This window comes from Chelmon rostratus, chromosome 11 (assembly GCF_017976325.1).
Source record: "Chelmon rostratus isolate fCheRos1 chromosome 11, fCheRos1.pri, whole genome shotgun sequence".
In the NCBI taxonomy this organism is placed as follows: Eukaryota; Metazoa; Chordata; class Actinopteri; order Chaetodontiformes; family Chaetodontidae; genus Chelmon; species Chelmon rostratus.
Window position 1 is genome coordinate 4,673,362 of NC_055668.1, and position 17,834 is coordinate 4,691,195.

Here is a 17,834-nt window from a genome sequence, read left to right on the forward strand (position 1 = left end):
CACACAGAAAATTTTGAAGAGTAAATTTTACTCCCAAAAAGATAGTATTTGGTCCCAGTCCAAAAAGAGCTAAATTTACTCTCGTCATAGAGTTACATTTTTAGAGTTATTTCTACTCTATCTAGAGTTCATTTTTTACTCCACTAGATTAAAATTAACTCAATTTAGCATAAAGTGAGAACAACTCCAGCACCATTTCACTCAATACAGAGTTGTATTCTCCTCTGTACAGAGTAGTAACTGCCTCAAAACAGAGGTCCAATTCTACTATGAATAGAGTTCTGTTTCACTCAATAAAGAGTTGTATTTCACTCAATATTGATTTTAATAATGATAACTCTGGATTAAAATGTTTAAAATAAAAAAGACCAGAAATGACAATTCAACAATGCACTTGTATTTTTCTTAAATGCAGAACACATGCACTGAGCACCCATAATATACATATACATACATATCAATACTGTTTGGCCTTTGTAATATGACAGCATTGTAAAATACATGAAAAACTAATCAATATGAGGGGGGAAAAAGTCTTTAAGGGTGACACATCCCTATAATTTCATAATAAAAACAAATAGAATATTGCAAACAGGTATGCACACGATCACCACACCATCAGTAGCTGCAGATAAGGCTGTAAAATACTGCAATAGCCATCAGCCCAGCCAAAACATTTATGCCCAATTGGTGGGCAATCACAATTTGGACACAATGTGCTCTTTAAAATTAGGTGGATTAGATAAAAGAGGAGAAAATATGAATACAGAATTTGAGTTATGGGCAAAGAAATTCAGAAATCCATTGTTCATCCCCAGTGCAATAGTTAGATCTTAGCGATTCTTTTATCACAGGAAACAGTACGGAACAATAAATGAACTTGAATCTTCATTACTGTATGACATCTGCATATCGAATGCTTTGTAACACAAAAGCTCTTTGACATCAACAACATGAGGTCCTTCTGCAGTACACACAACTTTAAATGCATAAAAATGCTCATCCAGACACACTGTTTGTAGTGCAAATGTGAACAACAGCAACGTCTCATCTTTAAGAACAACACGGTGGCTTTTGTGAAAAACTGGGATCACATTAAGCACTTTAAGACAAACAACTGAACCCGGACGATACATATTTCCATGGTGTTTGGCCCATCTAACATCTAACGCCTTAGTGTCGATTGCTACCTGAAGAGCCTCTGCTATCTCACAGCCCCTGTCCATCACAGTTAAAGTTACCATTTTACTTGGACCAAGCACCAGTCTGTCGTGCTCACATGTTTGCCAACTATATGCTACTTGACTTTGGTGTTTCTTTGCCAATGTTTTAGTTTTATTTTTGAAGCTTTTTAGTTGTTTTTTAAAGACATTGTGCTTCGCTTTATAGCGCATGCACCAGGTATGCAAAAGTGGTCCAATCTTATGAATACATGTAGGATAATGCACCATAAAGTGATGCCTTGGTGGTAGCTTCTTGTTGGGAAACAAATGCTTGAATAACCCATGGTGCTCTGAAATCAAGTGTTTCAAGTAAATGGTAATGCCAGTTGATAACATGGAAGAAAATACTATATCTGCTATTTGAAGAAACAACAGAAGCAAATTCCAGTGTTGATCATCTCGACAAACCAAGTCTCCAAATAAATATAAGTGGGAGATTGTGAAGTAATCACAGAGATTGGATCGCATTTAAACCCAAGTCATTTGAGATCACTTCAATGCAGGTGGCTTGTTGTTTTGTTCCATGTAGCCATTCTCCTGTCTATTTCCTTTGACGTTGTGTAGTTTTTGATCAAGTGTAGTTAGCAGCTTCATTTCATATTGTGCCACACCCTCCAAGATATCTTGCATAATGTCGACAGAGAAGTTTTCACATGTATTGAAGTACGGCAAGGAATTTAGAACACAAGAACGTCTAACACCCATCACATAGGGAAGAGTAGGAGTTTTCTCCATTGCTTGGCAGTGCTCGAGTTCGCATCACTGTCTTGAGTGAATCTTCTGTGAATTCTGAAAGTCCTCTTTCTCAGCAAGACAAAAGCGGCAACAATATCTGGCACCGAATGATTCTACGAGACCAAACAAACCATGAAGACCAAGGTTGTCACCAGTAACTAGTTCCATACACATTTTCCTCATACAGTGGACCCGACCTCCTTTAGTCTCCAGCTCTTTAATATTTTGAGAACCTGTGAAAATAATTTCTGAAGTAGTTTGTTCTAAGGAAGTAATTCAAGACTCGTGTTTCATTGTTTCATAGTGGACATTTACAGGACTCTGTTTCAGCATTTTATTATGAAGCACCAGTAATGACGATCTGTCATCAGACAGAAATAAAGCATTTCCATGTTATCTCATGGCAGAAATACTCTCTGTAATATCATTGCTGTTGGTAGTTTAATCTGCAGCAATGCATCATATTCTTTAAGATTGTCCTCTGTTTGTAGCTGTCATATGAGAACCACGCATGTCTAAAAAGTCAGCTTTTACAAAACAGCCTGTTTTTCAGCTTTGTGATGATGCATTTTCTAACTAATCCAAAAGGGTTTTTAAATAGTTGAGTTTATGAAGTAGGAAAGTTTTCTTAACCCATAAAGGAACTCATTTCTTCAGTTGATCAAAAAAGTTGGAGATACATGGTTTTCACTGGACAGGAATGGTATGAAAAATTTAATCTGAAAGTTACAAGTAACTTAAACTGTCAGACAAATGTAGTGGAGTAAAAAGTGTTTTCCTCTGAGATGTAGCGGCATAGAAGTACAAAGTTACATAATATTTTAATTCTCTAGTAGAAATACCTTGAATTTGTCAGTACAAGCACAGGACTTGAGTAAATGTTCTTAGTAACATTACACCATTGACATGTAGGCAGATTTGTACCAGACAACCAGACATTGTACATCTGTATGGAGAACACTTGGAAGTGAAGGAAAATTAGGAAATGTGATGCCTGAAGTGACGATCTGTACCTTTCAAAATGAAAGTCTCCTCTAAATCCTGATGGGATTTTACTTGAATTTAATAATTTAGTATTTACCACATCGTTTTCCATTTCAGTGTTAAATCTGAACATTAGAAATGTTGCAAAAAGAAAAACAAAAGAATGTGAATTAGGCATGTTCAACTTTCGGAGCGAATAAACGAGGCTCCACAAAGTGCAGTTTCTGAGAAGATGGCTATTTATGCTACGCTACACATGACTGGAATAAACCGAGCAGAAGAAGAACCAAAGCAGTCCCCTTGGCCATTTCAAGAGAAAAATGGAGAGAGGTCCTCAGGACTTTCCCACAGAGGAAAGAGCTTCTTGTTCTCTCAGAGCTGAAACGGCTCGTCTCTCATTTGAGATGAATGTTTGGTACTTCAGAACTTACTCTGAAAGGTGTTTTCACGTCACCTTTGGTGCATTAACTCGTTTTTAAGAAAGGTAAAAACCACCTCTAGCGAGGGGAAAAACTTTTTGGTGGGATTGAGGACGTTTTTTTAAATTTTACTCTTTCTGTCAATTGGAATGCTTCAAAACTCTGTTGATGGACACACGGCTTATTGAATTTAATTCCAAATAGAGTCAGTAGATCGAGTAGTCTAAATGAAAAAAACTGCTTAACGGGTAAGAGTCTAGTTCTGGATTCATAATACATCTTACGGCCAAGTGGCTCCTCACTGGTGTAGTAAGTAATTCCCAAATTTCTGTCGCATTGAGTCGTACAGTCAGCAAAACCATCGTACAGTCAGTGCGTTATGCTACCAAACCTGTTTTTCTGACATGCAACACTTATTTCAGTCTGTGAGAAAAACACACTCACAGATCGAACTGTGTTGTCAGATGTAATGACACAGGTGAGCTGTTTGAAATCAAAATGCTGTGTTGTTGCTTTGGAAGCTCATGATTCCAGACTGAGCTCAGCTGTGCAGTCGTATCCTCAGAGTGTTCCTGATCACATGCTGCTCTGCTATAAATGCCGCCACAGCCCAGGGCAGTGCATACTCCAGTGTGACCAGTCCTCCCAGGTTGTACCTGTAACCTGAGTAGTCCCAGGGACAGGCCCCCAGCAGCCTCAGCCCCGCCCCCCAGCTGAACTCCCATAGGTAGATGAACAAGGTGTAGGACAGCAGGCGCGCTGGCAGCGGGCGGTGCTTTGCCAGCAGCCGGGCTCTCAGGCTCTCCATGAGGTAGATTGCGGTGGCGTACATGGGCAGCGCCCACAGGCTGCTGTGACCCGCCAGCCTTCTGTCCTGGGTGCTGCACCAGTCCCACACAGCAGTGAAGACCACCTCACAGAGGCAGCCATGCAGGGCGTACACGTAGAGACGGACTGCAGCGGAGAGAGGACGACCTGAGATGCTCCCAGGTGGCTCTGCTGGGGCTCCACCTACAACACCAATCCCTGTCACAAAGAAGCTCATTACTGTATGTTTGTAGCCCATTTGGAGAGTTTAATAAGACATTGAAAACAAACATTATGGTACGCTACCCGGCTTTTAGATAACTTTAGCAAAGATTTATTATTGTTTACAGTTAACAGTAGTACATTCCCGTCTATCATTGATCGTATAAGATATGTAGATGACTTTGTTTATTTAATGTTTAAGTTGGTTCAGTTCAATTCAATTTAAACAAACAAAAAATATATCAAAATATCAAGATTTCTTCCCCACATTATATTACCTCCAGTGAGCAGTTCTGACCCTCCTCCACAGCAGAGTGTACAGGCTCTAATGTGGATTAACAGGCTAATAGCCCAGATTAGCAAATTAAAGGCTTTGGGAAATCTTCAACAGGTTTCCGCTCTGCACTCGAAAAAAGTGCCATTCATCGACGCCAAATCAACTTGATGACCATTACTGTCATGAAGTGATTTCTCCTCAAAGTGAAATGCAGTCAACAGTGGTCTCACAGCAGAACTGCATCCAGCTCCATCACTTAATTTATTTCAACAGATATTATATGATGCAGTGACAACACATGCCATATTATGCCTCAAGGTCTGGCCTCCAACAGCTATCAAACATAGGAAATAATAAACAGCAATAACACTCACCGTGGTCATTAGTACCTTTCATTCTCCTCGCATTTAGTTCTCTCACCTCCATCCCTGGACAGCATATGGGTCTCTGTACCTTTGTAATCCCTCTGCTTCCCTGTATGTGTGTGTGTGTGTGTGTGTGTGTGTGTGTGTGTGTGTGTGGATCTTGGGCTAAACATTAAGCGGCTCCATGTTATCAGAGGGAGACAGTGATGTCTCTGTCACAGGCTTAGGTCGTGAACTAAGGGACAGACCCAGGAAGCAAACTTGGACCACCTGACGATAAAAAAATGGTGTGTGCTCATAGTACCAATAAAAGTATTGATCTCACAGTGCGAGACTGTGGCTGCATGAATAGTTTCTTTTAACAGTAAGTGTGCAAATGTATTTTTGTAGGGCGCACTTGGAAAAGCTGTCCAAAATATGCACTCATTGATAGAATCTATGCTTACGTATCCACACTGTTTTTAAACTATTTCATAAAGATAGTTGTGAAATTCTGGGCCCAGCCTAGCAGCAGTCATATTTTTGACATTTGCATATTTCTGACAAAAATGTTCCTACTTCATAAATATTTATATATAATATTTTAAATTAACCTTTAAATTTTACCTTTCTTGGCTTTTCCTTCAGTTATGTTATGTTTTATCTTTTAAATCTCTCTCCTGTATTCCTGTTGCACAGTTATTGTAGGTCTGAATTTGTGCCTTTGTAAAGCTCAATTTCAATCTATTCACTGTCAAATTATATGTCAAATTTGCATTATTTAATGAGTAGATGAAATAATTGCCATATCTGATTACTGCTAAATAATAATGATAGTAATATTTTAGATTTATTTCATAGTCATCGTTAGCCTCTCTGTAAATGTCTGTTAATTTGGTTATTTAAGCAGTTGAATGTTACTACAGCAGGCTGCAGTAAAGATATTTAGGATGCCTATAAACAATCTGAAATGATAAAGATTATTAGTCATTTATCTGCACTAATAAAAATGAGTAACTAGAATTTACTCATTAAGCACTAACCACAAGACTGGTGCTGAGAAATCTGCAAACACAGATATAAAGACATACTGTACAAATAGATGTCAAGTTCTACCTGTATTTTCACACATGCACAGCATATAATGTACCCATAAAGTGTCTTTGAGAGCAGATGTGAGTCCTGACATGGTGCCAGTGCTGGGTCCTGTGTGTTTGTTTTGTGAGTGCTCTAATAAAACTGTTAGATAAAAGGTGGACCTCTAGATCAGAGTCCAGTGGTAGTAGCAAACACACCTTTAGGGCTGGGAAGGGGGACTGCAGGGCTGTATGGAAGTCAATGACCATAAAAGTATCGAGCTGACAAAGGTTGGTCTGTTCACACTGTGGTGAGCTGGGCTGACTGTGCGTGTGTGTGTGTGTGTGTCTGGTTTGTATTGCCATGTAATGAATTGACAGCAAAGAAAATTTAGTTAAGGAAATCAGCATTCCTTAACTAAATTTAACTAGATGAGAGAAGGTGAGTTGAGAGAATATAAGCTGTGGTTTGATGAGATAGGAGACGTTTGAGATGTGATATGAGATGATGAGAGGTGAGATGTGATGAGATTTGAAGAGATGAATCAAGGTGAGGAGGTGAGGTGACACAGATCGGGTGATAATTTGAGGCAAGATGGATGAAAGTCAAGAGACAGTGGGATGAGTCATGATAATGTAGTGAGACGAAATGAGATGAGGAATTTTACAAAATAAGTTAAAATAAAATGAGGTTGGACGAGATTGAGATAAGAAGAAATAATATAAGATGAGATGAGATGAGATGAGTCGAGGTGGGATGAAATAGGATGGGATGGAACCTGAGATAGTGCAGTGAGGAGTCGAGGTGTTGACTTGGAAGTGGAGGAGGTAAAATCAAAAGGTCAAAATATGATCTGGAGGAATATGAAAATGTCAGTCAAAACCAGCTAAAGTTGTTTGAGATGACTTGAAAAGGAAATGAGAGAATTGAAGATGAGCTGAGATGAAGTTTGATAAAATCAGTCCAGAAGGGGCAAGATGACAAGATAAGATAAGATAAGATAAGACAAGATAAGATATACTTTTATACTATTTTTTCCTGAAAACAAGTAATATATATATATATATACACACACAAAAGTACATCAAAAATATATAAATACAAATGACAGTAAATGAGACACTCGATGTGAGAGTGTTAGTGTGCCAGTTCTGTGGATGCAATGAAACGGACTGGGACATAGAAGGACCAGACATACATTGCAGGCGGCTTTATAATTTAATAACCAAGTGGAAATGAATGTGAGCGTGTGTGTGTGTGTGTGTCATCACCACCAATAACAACCAACTTATTCTCTCTCAGTTACTTCCACTTTTTAAATGATGAATTGTTATTCATCAGCGCAACATTTCCTGAAAAACCGTGACATGAAGTGAACAGAAATCTGACAAAGGTGCTGCTGTGAAATATTATACAGGTATGAGCTCAAAAACCAGAAGTGACTGCCTCACAGCTTCTTTTCCTTGGAACCATCATCACCCTCATGTTATGACAAGCCCTCAGGAAAGGCAGCTTTTATACACAGAATCCCGTAAGGATCTCGCCTCCAGATCACTTTCACTACTTAAGGGGGATTTGTACACGTTGTTGTCTTCATCTGCTGAATGCAGCGATTTGGACAACTGACCTCTGAAAAGGAGCATCTTCAGGTCTTTTAGAGGCAACCAAGGACATCAGCGTTGACTTCTGGTGAGTGCTGAAACTCTGTATTTGGTGTTGAGTTTCAACCTTTAAAACACTGATAACAGTTCATCACTGGTGTACACTAGCACTGCAATATGAAGGCAGCTGGACCTTACCATGTTTTGTAATGCATGAATAGATTCTGGTAGCATACAATTTCACACTGCCAGTCATATTTTGTAATAGTCTATATCTAGTATATATATATATATAGCATAGTTTTTGGCTAAAATGTCACTCTATGCTTTCTCAGTTCAGAACGACTTTATCATAGGGAAAATTTGGATTACATTTTTCACACAAAGGTTAAAATTACTAGTTTACAATAGTACACCAGTTACAAACACACATCTTCCTTGTCTTAAAGGACTGCTTTGACATTTCAGGAAAGACGCCTTTTTCGCTTTCTTGCTGAGAGTTAGATGAGAATGTTGATACCGCTCTCATGTCTGGCAGCAAAAAAAAAAAAAAAAAAAAAAAAAAAATTGTGATTTTGTGAAGGCTGGCTGCTGGCTGTAGCTTCATATTAACTGTACAGAAATGAGATTAATAAATCCTTTCATCTTACTCTTGGAAACAAAGTGACAAAGTGAATTCCAGTTACATATACTGTTTTCATTTGGCAGAGGCTTTTGTTCATAGCAACATACAATACAAGCCACAGCACATCAAGCAGAGGCCTCCAAGAATAAGTGCTGCAACACTTTTGCTTGAACTATTAAACCCATGAAATATTGAGGTCTGAGACACTTTTCTCTCCTTTTTGGTAGTTTCATAGCACATAGGACGTGCTGAAGACGAGGAGCAGTGAAGAACCAGAGACCAGCTGAAATGGATTTGGTGAACGGTAGCACCGAGGTGAAGAATGAAACGTTCATGCACTGCCAATCCACCACAGAGTTTGGAACCGTGTTTTTGTGCATTGTCATGATAATTGAGATGATTGTGGGCCTGCCGGTAAACGTACTAGCTCTGTGGATTTTCTGTTTCCGCATGAAATTTTGGAAACCCCACACCCTTCTCCTCTTTAACCTGGTTCTAGCCGACTTCCTGCTCCTCATCAGCGTGCCCTTCCGCATCGACTCCGAACTCCGAGGGGTGTACTGGGTGTTTGGACAGGTCTGGTGCCGCATTAACCTTTTCATGCTGGCTGTCAATCGCTCTGCCAGTATTGCATTTATGACAGCTGTGGCACTGCATCGCTACTTTAAGGTGGTCCATCCGCATCACTGCATTAGCCGCATTACTTTGACTCAGTCGGGCTGGCTCGCAGGCTTGATGTGGACGATTGTGATCGCCCTTCGGATTCCGCTGGTGACCACCAACCTCCTCTACCAGGATGGTAACGTCTCCCTGTGTCGCAGCTTCAACTCGTACAGTGCCGTCCCTTTGGCGATACAAGTACACTATGTGGCCTTCACTGCAGAGTTCTTCCTGCCCTGGTTCTTGTTGCTGTTCTGCTCAGCCCGGATTGCCTGCTTCTTGCACAAACGGCGGTTGGACAAGCAGAAGAGGGTAGGGAAAGCCATCCGAGCTGTAGGGGTGATCAGTTTGATTTTCACCATCTGCTTCATGCCAAGTATCCTTACAGGCTTGGGTGGGGTATACATCAAATATTTCCACCCCAAGGACTGCAAAACGTACAACGTGATCACCCAGCTATTTAAGATGTGCATCTGCTTCACGTACCTCAACAGCACTTTGGACCCTTTCATCTACTCTTTCTCTAGCTCCATGTTTCGCGATGCCCTCAGGAGCTTCTTCAGCCACATGGGCCTTGTGAAGAAAAATGTCAGAGCACCCTACAACACAACCAATAACTGCTGAAAGGCAAAAATAAAAAACTATTATACAATACATGAATAAAAAGACTTGCCCAGAACATGGTCGATGGTTCAATCCTCAGGATATTGAGGTGTCTTGAGGAAGATGCTGAACCACCCAGCTGCAAAATGAAGACACTGTTTGGACATTTAAACTGCAGTATGTGTTTGATACTGAAGTCTGGGTGATGCCCCGAGGTTGATGAATGCTGCAGGGGAGTTTTAGACAGCCATAACATCAGTATAATGAATACCAGTGGACTGACTGCAAATGTTCAATATTTATGCTCAAACAAAAATAAAAGCAGGAAAAATGTATGTGTGTGCGTGTGTTAATTAATTGCATCTTTTTCTTACTATACTGAATGTCTGCTGACTTTTTCTCAGAGGTTTTTATGATAATGAAGGGCTAACAAGAAAAAAAAATGATATTAATCAAAGGGAAAAAAATATAATTATATTATAATATAATTTAATATAAGGAAAATTATTAATAAACAATTAGTCCTAATTGGCTTTAGGAGTGTGGGGACGTGATTTCTTTTGACTGTTTATTTGTTGAAAGTTTTATTATATTCAGCCGTCTCAGACTTGCCCTCTCCTTTGTATTCAGTTTCATTAGACAGGTAAGGAAAGGTGTGGCTTCCCTCATTGTGAGCCTTATCTGATAAACATGTATGAAAGGAAATATGATGCAAATCCTTGCAAATTAGATGACTGCATTGTCTTTGCAATGAAAATTTAGTTATTAGCTGTATAATTGAATTTGGAATCTTGGTTGCGTTTAGTAGCCTGATAATAAGACTGAATTTCCATTTCATTTCACTTGATTCATATTAATTTCATTCATATCGATGTCACTGAGCAAATCAGAGATGTGGTCTTCTTCTTCTGATGTCTCTTCTGTGCCAAGCTAGCATATCATTTGAAAGTAATGTTAATTATAGATCTTCTGCAGGTCGGTTTCAGCTGTACATGGCATGCTTGCACATCAATACAACACTATGTACACATTAAGATAACACATACAATAACTCAGCACAGGTAGTACAGTTTGTACAGTGAATATGCAAATGTTTGAAACAGACGAAGGGGTAATATATGGCCGTATGCCTCTGAAAAAACAAATCAGAATAAAGAAGACGGAGAGACAGAGGGTAGATAGATAGATAGATAGATAGATAGATAGATAGATAGATAGATAGATAGATAGATAGATCGATAGGACATTGAGCGCAACAATGGAAAAAAAATGAAAAATTGCATGAGACAATGGAAGTTGTCCGAGTTACTAAACCACAAGTGCATTATGTATTTTCAATTCATTTTCAATATATATATTATTGCAAATAATTACCTTTATGTCACTATTCCCAAAGCTTGATGATAATATAATCCCTATAGGCTATTGGGCATGAGGTATGAGATAATTATTTAAAATATACATTTGGCTACTTGTTGAAAAAATATGAAAAAAATGCTGTTTAATTGTTCATCCTGGGCCGAACAACAACACCTTTTGTTCAGAAGCGAAGGATAACACAGTACAAATAGTGATGTGGTCAGTATTTTAACAGGTGCGCTGTGTAACTGTAATGATTTTTAGCGGATGTCAACTGTGTCTTAGAGATTCACCTTTTTCTGCAAGACGTGTTTTACTTTGAAAATATCAAGGACGGTGTGTGTGTTTCCGGTGTGTCGCAGTGGCTCCGGGCATGACACCACGGTGCTGTCCCTGTCCTAACCGGACCTCCTGGAGGGCAGCGCGGGCTGCAGGGGAGACGCAGGGCGGACACAAAGAGCCACAATTCATGTTTAGTTTGCCGTTCGTTGAAAACTGACTTATTGTGGCACTGTTCGTATTTTCATGAGCACTATAACCATGCGTTAATAGCGTGTCGTGTGTAACAAATTAGCTGTAATTTCACATGTATTCAATCTGCTATTGTCTTTTCGAACCGTGACATCAAATATAAGCGTTTGTGTGGAGAAAGTGGAACAACAAACAAATACAACTAGCAGTGATTAGTCACTTCCCACAGACGTTCATAAACCCAACTGCGACGCTGCAGCAGTGAGCTCCAGTGGCGCAATCGGTTAGCGCGCGGTACTTATATGACAGTACACTGTAGAGCAATGCCGAGGTTGTGAGTTCGAGCCTCACCTGGAGCAGTCTTTTGATGGTGAACTACCGTGTGTTTTATGCGATTCACATTCATTTTGTGTCGCAAATATTTCAGATCCTGCTAACAAAATGAATAAAATAAACGGATATAAAAAACACCAAGCCATCATGATCGTAATCGTCGAGGAAAACAATACTACAATAGATATTCTGGTCAAATTATAAGTGTCTTTGTAATGTACATTTGAAGTTCAGTCATTCCACACCTGCTTCTTTTTCTACTGGTTTAAACAGTTTCCAAGATAGATGGATACTTTATTCATCTCCAAAGAGAAATTTGCAGAGACTCAATTTTACTCTGGGATCATTTTTTTCAGTTAAAAAACTACAGCATGAACCATAACATGATTTAAGCAGACATCATGGGAGGAATGCAAAAATGAATTTTCATGCAGTGAAGGAAGTGAAGCGAGTGATGAGCTCACGAGTCAGTGTGAGACGTGTTAATTGTGTTCATTATGTTCAGTAACTTATTGACTTCACGTGACTCTTCGCTGTCCTGCCACTAGGGGTCGGTGTTGTCCACTGGTTGGACGTGCTGTTTTGTTTTTTTCAGACGTGACTGCTTGAATCTCACTGGCTGCGTCTGCTGTTTGAATGAAAACAGTTTGCTTTTCCCACTTCTACACTCTTGTGTATTGTGTGTGTGTTTTCTCATCTCTGACGCATTCAATCACGTTTTACACAAGCCGGCTTTATTATCGATTGGGTGCTGCAAGGCCTGCACATATGCTCTTTTTTAATTATATGTCAATAAAATTGTGCCTTGTACAATGTATCATCTGGTAGTTCCTGTATATATAAAAGTTTAACATGTAGAGCTACATTTTTCATATTGCTAAACTGTCCATTAATATACTTAAGAATAATGTAGGAGGAACACTGGGGATATCTGATTGATAATATGTATGCCTCATTGGAAAGATGGATAAATATGAGTAGATATAACATGATGCAAACCACAATTCCACCCACCCACCCACACACATACACTGGTTTCAGCAGTCTTAACACCAATGTGGATGAGTCAAATGCACATCAATGACCGTCACAAGCGGAGGAACAGGGATAATGTAGAAAACACGGTCTGCTTAGAGACCTCAGCTTGCTCCATTATGATCACTTCAGACCAGATGCAATGTGCATGAGATCACCATTTTGCAAAAAAAGTTGGGATCTGTGCGTGTGGGTGCAAATGTGTGCGTGCGTGTGTGTGTCGGCGTGTATGTGTGTGCATGCGCATTTGTGTGTGTGTCAGAGTGTTGGTCTGGGCTTCAAAGAGTACTTGATTACTTACAAGTAAAGAGTATTTACTCAAGTGAGAATGAGAAAACCTCATACATAAGATCCGTCTCAACTAATGTAACACTTTTTCTTAAATGTAAGTTTTATTTAATCTAACAAACTGTTCTTCTTACATTTTCATCACTGCCCCTACCATCACTGTACCATAATTATTTGTCCAGTCTTTTCATTCAGCCCTTTCTCCTCCTTGTGTCGTAGCGGATTTCTCTTTCCTCACTTGGCTCGCAGTGTAAACCAGCCTCCTTCTCTCAAGATGCACTTCATCTGTGTACATTAGATTAGATTGAAATGGTGAGTGAAGTATGAACTTCAGTTATCATAAACATGCAGCATTGGATGTAATTAGATCAGAAGTATTGTACGTAAAAAATGAGGAAAGAGAAAACATAGAAAACGCAAACCTTTTGGCACACACAGGGCTTACAATCTCTCGACACAGTGTATGCTAAAGTACTAGCATGGAGCCTTACTGTCACTTAACTTAGTATATGCTAAAGTGTTAGCATGGAGTCTTTAGCATGGAGTCTGCTGTCTGTCAATGTAGCATTGGCAAAGGTATTATCACAGTGTCTGTTCTCTCTCAACATAGCCAGGCAGGCGCTAGTTATTAGATCAGAGGTTAGTATCACATACAGTAATGGTCATATCAACCAACACATTCCATTTGGGACACCTTTTGTCTGTCTGTGAAGTATGTGGGTCATCATGTCTTACGTCATGTTGTACAATAGCTTTGGTTTGTTATGAACTGACACGTTTCATTTTAACAGAGAGGGCAAATCATGTGTGCAACATGAGTATGAGTGCTAGTGTAATTAAAGGTAATTAAGAAAAATCGATTAGGAGAAATTGCGATGGGACAGTATGTTCGATGGAAAGAAAGACTGGATGAGTGTGTGAGGACGAGAGAGATCCACTGAAAGTATGTGTGACAAAGGAGAGACCTGAGAATAAACAGAACCCGAAGGCACCTTAACTGCAGGTCTGTAGGTGTTGTGGCAAGGCCTGTACTCCTATCTCTGCCCTGATCTGGCCTGCAGCGTTAATCACCTCCTCTTATTATCCAGCCATGTTCACGCACACGCACGCACGCACACACACACACACCACTGCAAGAGACTGTAAATCAATCCAGTCCCATTAAAATATCACCAGTGCTTTTATTTAATCACTGATAAATGCACTTGTCATGAATGCAAACCAACAGTAATTATAATAAAGCCTTTATTTACCTGGAAAGACTATAAACTTAGGTTAATTGCTTCCATCAAGAGCACGTTGTGTCAATAGTTTTCGTGACAGGATATGCTGTACATGCATTAAAATTCATGCAAAACTTTGCAACAACACAGATATTGCAATGACTGTTGAGAGGTTGACCCACAACTTCAGGCTGCAATGCAGCAGTTCAATGTTTTGAAGGGCGGCCTGTAACAGTATATTAAGATCTTTAGATCCAAGCCCGCCCCCAGCCCGTTACTAACCACACAGCTATGTGTCACAAGCTGTAATTCACATCTGTCTTTGGTTAGCACCGAGTGTTCACTCACTATCTAGCTGTCTGACAGCTCCCAGGCCCAGCTGTTATGTATTGTAGCCTGTAGGCTCTGCTCATTACGTGTGAAGGTATAATTATTATCATTATTGTTTTTTTTCCCCTTCCACTGCTCTCTGAAGCCCGGAGCGACTTCACTGATGAAGCGCCTGTCAAGTTGCCAAAAGGAAGTGTTGTCATTTTACCTGGCAAACTTCTGAGGTCAACGGTGTGTTTTGTCAGACGCAAACATGGGTGTTGGGTTTGACCAATGGCGAGCGAGAGTGAATGAGTTTTGAGAAAGACATGTGATAATGTTTTGTTCTTAGGAAGCCAATTATATGACTGTTCTTCACGGGAAGTGTGTTAATCATGGGAGTCATCTGGGGAAGAATTCCCAGTTGTGCCATTTTCATTTTTTAACCTCCACTTTCTCAAGGCAACCTGTGAATATCTCTCACACTTCATCAACATCAACTTTGGCGGCAACTGGCCATGATAGCGTTGTGTGCGTGGGAGGGTAATTGCTGTGCTATGGGCCGGTCACACATACAGACTCAAAAGCCAGGACAGTGATAGGCTGCTACTCATTGAGAACATGAGAACAGGACCTGGGGTTGCAGCCTGCGCCGCCTGCTGAGCTGCAGAGAATGAAACGGCCCTGCAGGAGACAGTTGAGAAAAGCTCAGCTTTATGTAAATGTTCTCTGACACATTGCCAGTGATAACCTAGCCAGAGCCAATTGCGCTCATTTTGATTAACACACAAATGGAAGTACAGAGTTCTGTGCTTCTCCGCTTCACAAGAGGACCACAGTGCAGATCAGTCTTGCCCGATCAGGTATCACTTCGCCAGATCCCTCTGAGGCGGTCCCTTCTGGCTTTTTGATGCAGCACTTTTGTCGGTTTAAGTCCAGCCTAACTTGTGTAGTTCAAATTCTTTGGTCTGCATCAGAGGAAAAATCCATCTTTTTTACACAATGATGCAGTATTTGTTCAGCTGCATGTCGGCAGAGGTCTCAATGCTAGCTGATATATGAAGCACATACAGTAAGGCAACATGTAGTGTACATTAGCCTCAATGCAGATTCCTCCCAATGCAAAGCCTTAAGGAAACTGCTGTGCACTGCCGGTGGGTCAGTTACCTCTACATACATTTGCTAAACCAACCAGTCCGTCCTCATCCTTTCTCATAATACCAAACATACTGTGCTCGCCTTGCTTAGGAAGGTTTCTATGTGAGTGAAATGACGTGGAAGCGTGTAAGTGGCAGTCATGATAAGAGCTCGTTGAATCGTTGAAACGCTAAGGAAAGACGCTCCGAGGGAAAGTGTTGAGGAAAAGACATAGGACGTAAATTTCTGACCCCAAGTTTGCTTTTGAGTATGGGCTCATTGATACTGCGTGTTGCTAATAGGGAGTTAAAGGGGAAAGACACGCACTACAACTGCGGCTCTCACCCCTGAGCCTCAGGGGGCAGCGATGAGGCCACTACAGCTGGACGCCCCAGAATGAAGGAATTATAATACTACTGCTATTATACAATGAATAATAGTGACACACTCACATGGGTAATTTTTTAGCATTATGAGTGCTTTTAGGTTTCATACTTTAAGCATATTTAGCTGATATCACCTGTGTACTCTCGCTGAAATGATATTTTCAAACTTGTAACAGAGAGTTTCCACTGTATTGCTACTACTTTTTAGCCAGGTTTGTGTGTAACTACTTTAAGATCAACCTGACAATACATGCTGAAATACTATGGGTTCAATGGGTAAATAAAGGCTAACAGCCACTTCCAAATTGCTTGCTTTGCCAAGAATAAATAAATAAATGAAAGGTTACTGGTTACTGTAATTTGTGTGTTCTCACTCAGGAGTAATGAAAAGTGAGTACAGCAGCAGGTGGCAACTGGAAACTTGAAGCATTTTCCAGGTTTTACATACTGAACACTGTGCTGAGCCTGAGGAGCCAGATGCACTTAAGCAGTGGAGTGTCTGCAAGTGTGTGTGTGTGTGTGTGCTTGTTGAGGACAAGGGTGTGTGAGGCAGTTGGCTGTCTTCCCTGCTGCACCTCCTTAACCTAATTAAACATCCCTCCAACAGCCTGTGTCCTTTGCCAGCTCCAATCACACACACATACGTACACATGCACGGTCTTCCTGGAAATTACTTGGATTTAAAGGATTTGCAGCACTTCACTCTTCATTTACGGATTCCTGGGTCAGATACGCAACATGCCGTATGAATAGGTGTTTGTGTGAGTGTATAGGTTCACATGAATGTACTCATTCCCTTGTTTTATATCCAGGAAACTCGCACTTAAAACTTTACAACAAACTATTGCAGTGTCCCGTAACATCCAGGAAACTTGGACTTGAAACTCCTTCACTTCTGCAACTTCCTATATCTTCCCAGCAAGGTTTAAGGCTTTCATTTGTCAAAGGAAAAAAAAACAGCATGGGGAGCATTATCAACCCAGCCAGAGATTTTGTTTGTATCCCAGCCTCCGCCCCTCTCCCCTGGCCCGGGATTCTGGCCTGGCGGGGCTTGGTGAACGACCACATCCTCTACAACGCGCCTGCTCATCCAGAGAGATGTCACAAATAATGGGGGGAGCGCTGGGAGTGTGTTTGATTTATGTGTGCGCAGAGCCCTCTGGAAAAGGAAGAGTGTGTGACCTGATGGAGGGCCAGGATCCCTAAAAGGGTCCTTCCTGAGAGTCTGAGCCAAGCAGCATTCTTGGCAGGTCTGACCTGAACTCATCACAGAAAGAGAGAGGAGGGTATTTATATGTTGTTAATATCAGTGCGTATTCGTCTTGCTTCGTCTCTGACTGTTCCTTTTCAGTTTGCATGTGCAGATAAACGGACACGAAAGTTTAGCATCTCTGAGTTCAAAAATTCTTCAAACAGTAAACCCCACAACAGGCACGAACATGAACACACACACCGGCTCTTCCCTCTGGTCACCATGGCTTTGTAGCTACAACAAACACCATCATCTTCATGTTGGCATGAGCCAGGTGTACTTCATCAGTCCTCCAAATATGTTGGATGTTGAGGTCCTGGTCCTGTTCTCATGTTGAATATGTAACAACCACAGTGTGATCATGCTTAGTCAGGACCTCTTTGCGTCACTGTTTAAGCCAGTGGGTACCTCTCTAGTGTCCTTTTTCAACGTGCAGGATAGTCTGATAGACTTCTATAGACAGC

The 17,834-nt window shown here is 40.6% G+C and overlaps 2 protein-coding genes and 1 non-coding gene across 3 annotated transcripts; 2 read left to right on the forward strand and 1 right to left on the reverse strand.

The window, feature by feature from the left end:
* Positions 1 to 3,902: 3,902 nt before the first annotated feature.
* On the reverse strand, positions 3,903 to 5,093 carry LOC121614371 (transmembrane protein 229B-like). Its single transcript, XM_041948202.1, has 2 exons — positions 5,042 to 5,093; positions 3,903 to 4,387 (listed from the first exon to the last, which is right to left on the reverse strand). Exons 1-2 carry the CDS (start codon positions 5,091 to 5,093, stop codon positions 3,903 to 3,905), a joined length of 537 nt encoding a protein of 178 aa, XP_041804136.1.
* Positions 5,094 to 7,592: 2,499 nt separating this feature from the next.
* On the forward strand, positions 7,593 to 9,921 carry hcar1-3 (hydroxycarboxylic acid receptor 1-3). Its single transcript, XM_041947918.1, has 2 exons — positions 7,593 to 7,777; positions 8,542 to 9,921. The coding sequence occupies exon 2, from the start codon at positions 8,603 to 8,605 to the stop codon at positions 9,596 to 9,598; it is 996 nt and encodes a 331-aa protein (XP_041803852.1). The 5' UTR covers positions 7,593 to 7,777; positions 8,542 to 8,602; the 3' UTR covers positions 9,599 to 9,921.
* A 1,751-nt stretch (positions 9,922 to 11,672) lies between these two features.
* Positions 11,673 to 11,766, forward strand: trnai-uau. Its single transcript has 2 exons — positions 11,673 to 11,710; positions 11,731 to 11,766. It is a non-coding gene; the product is annotated as a tRNA-Ile (tRNA).
* Positions 11,767 to 17,834: the final 6,068 nt, after the last annotated feature.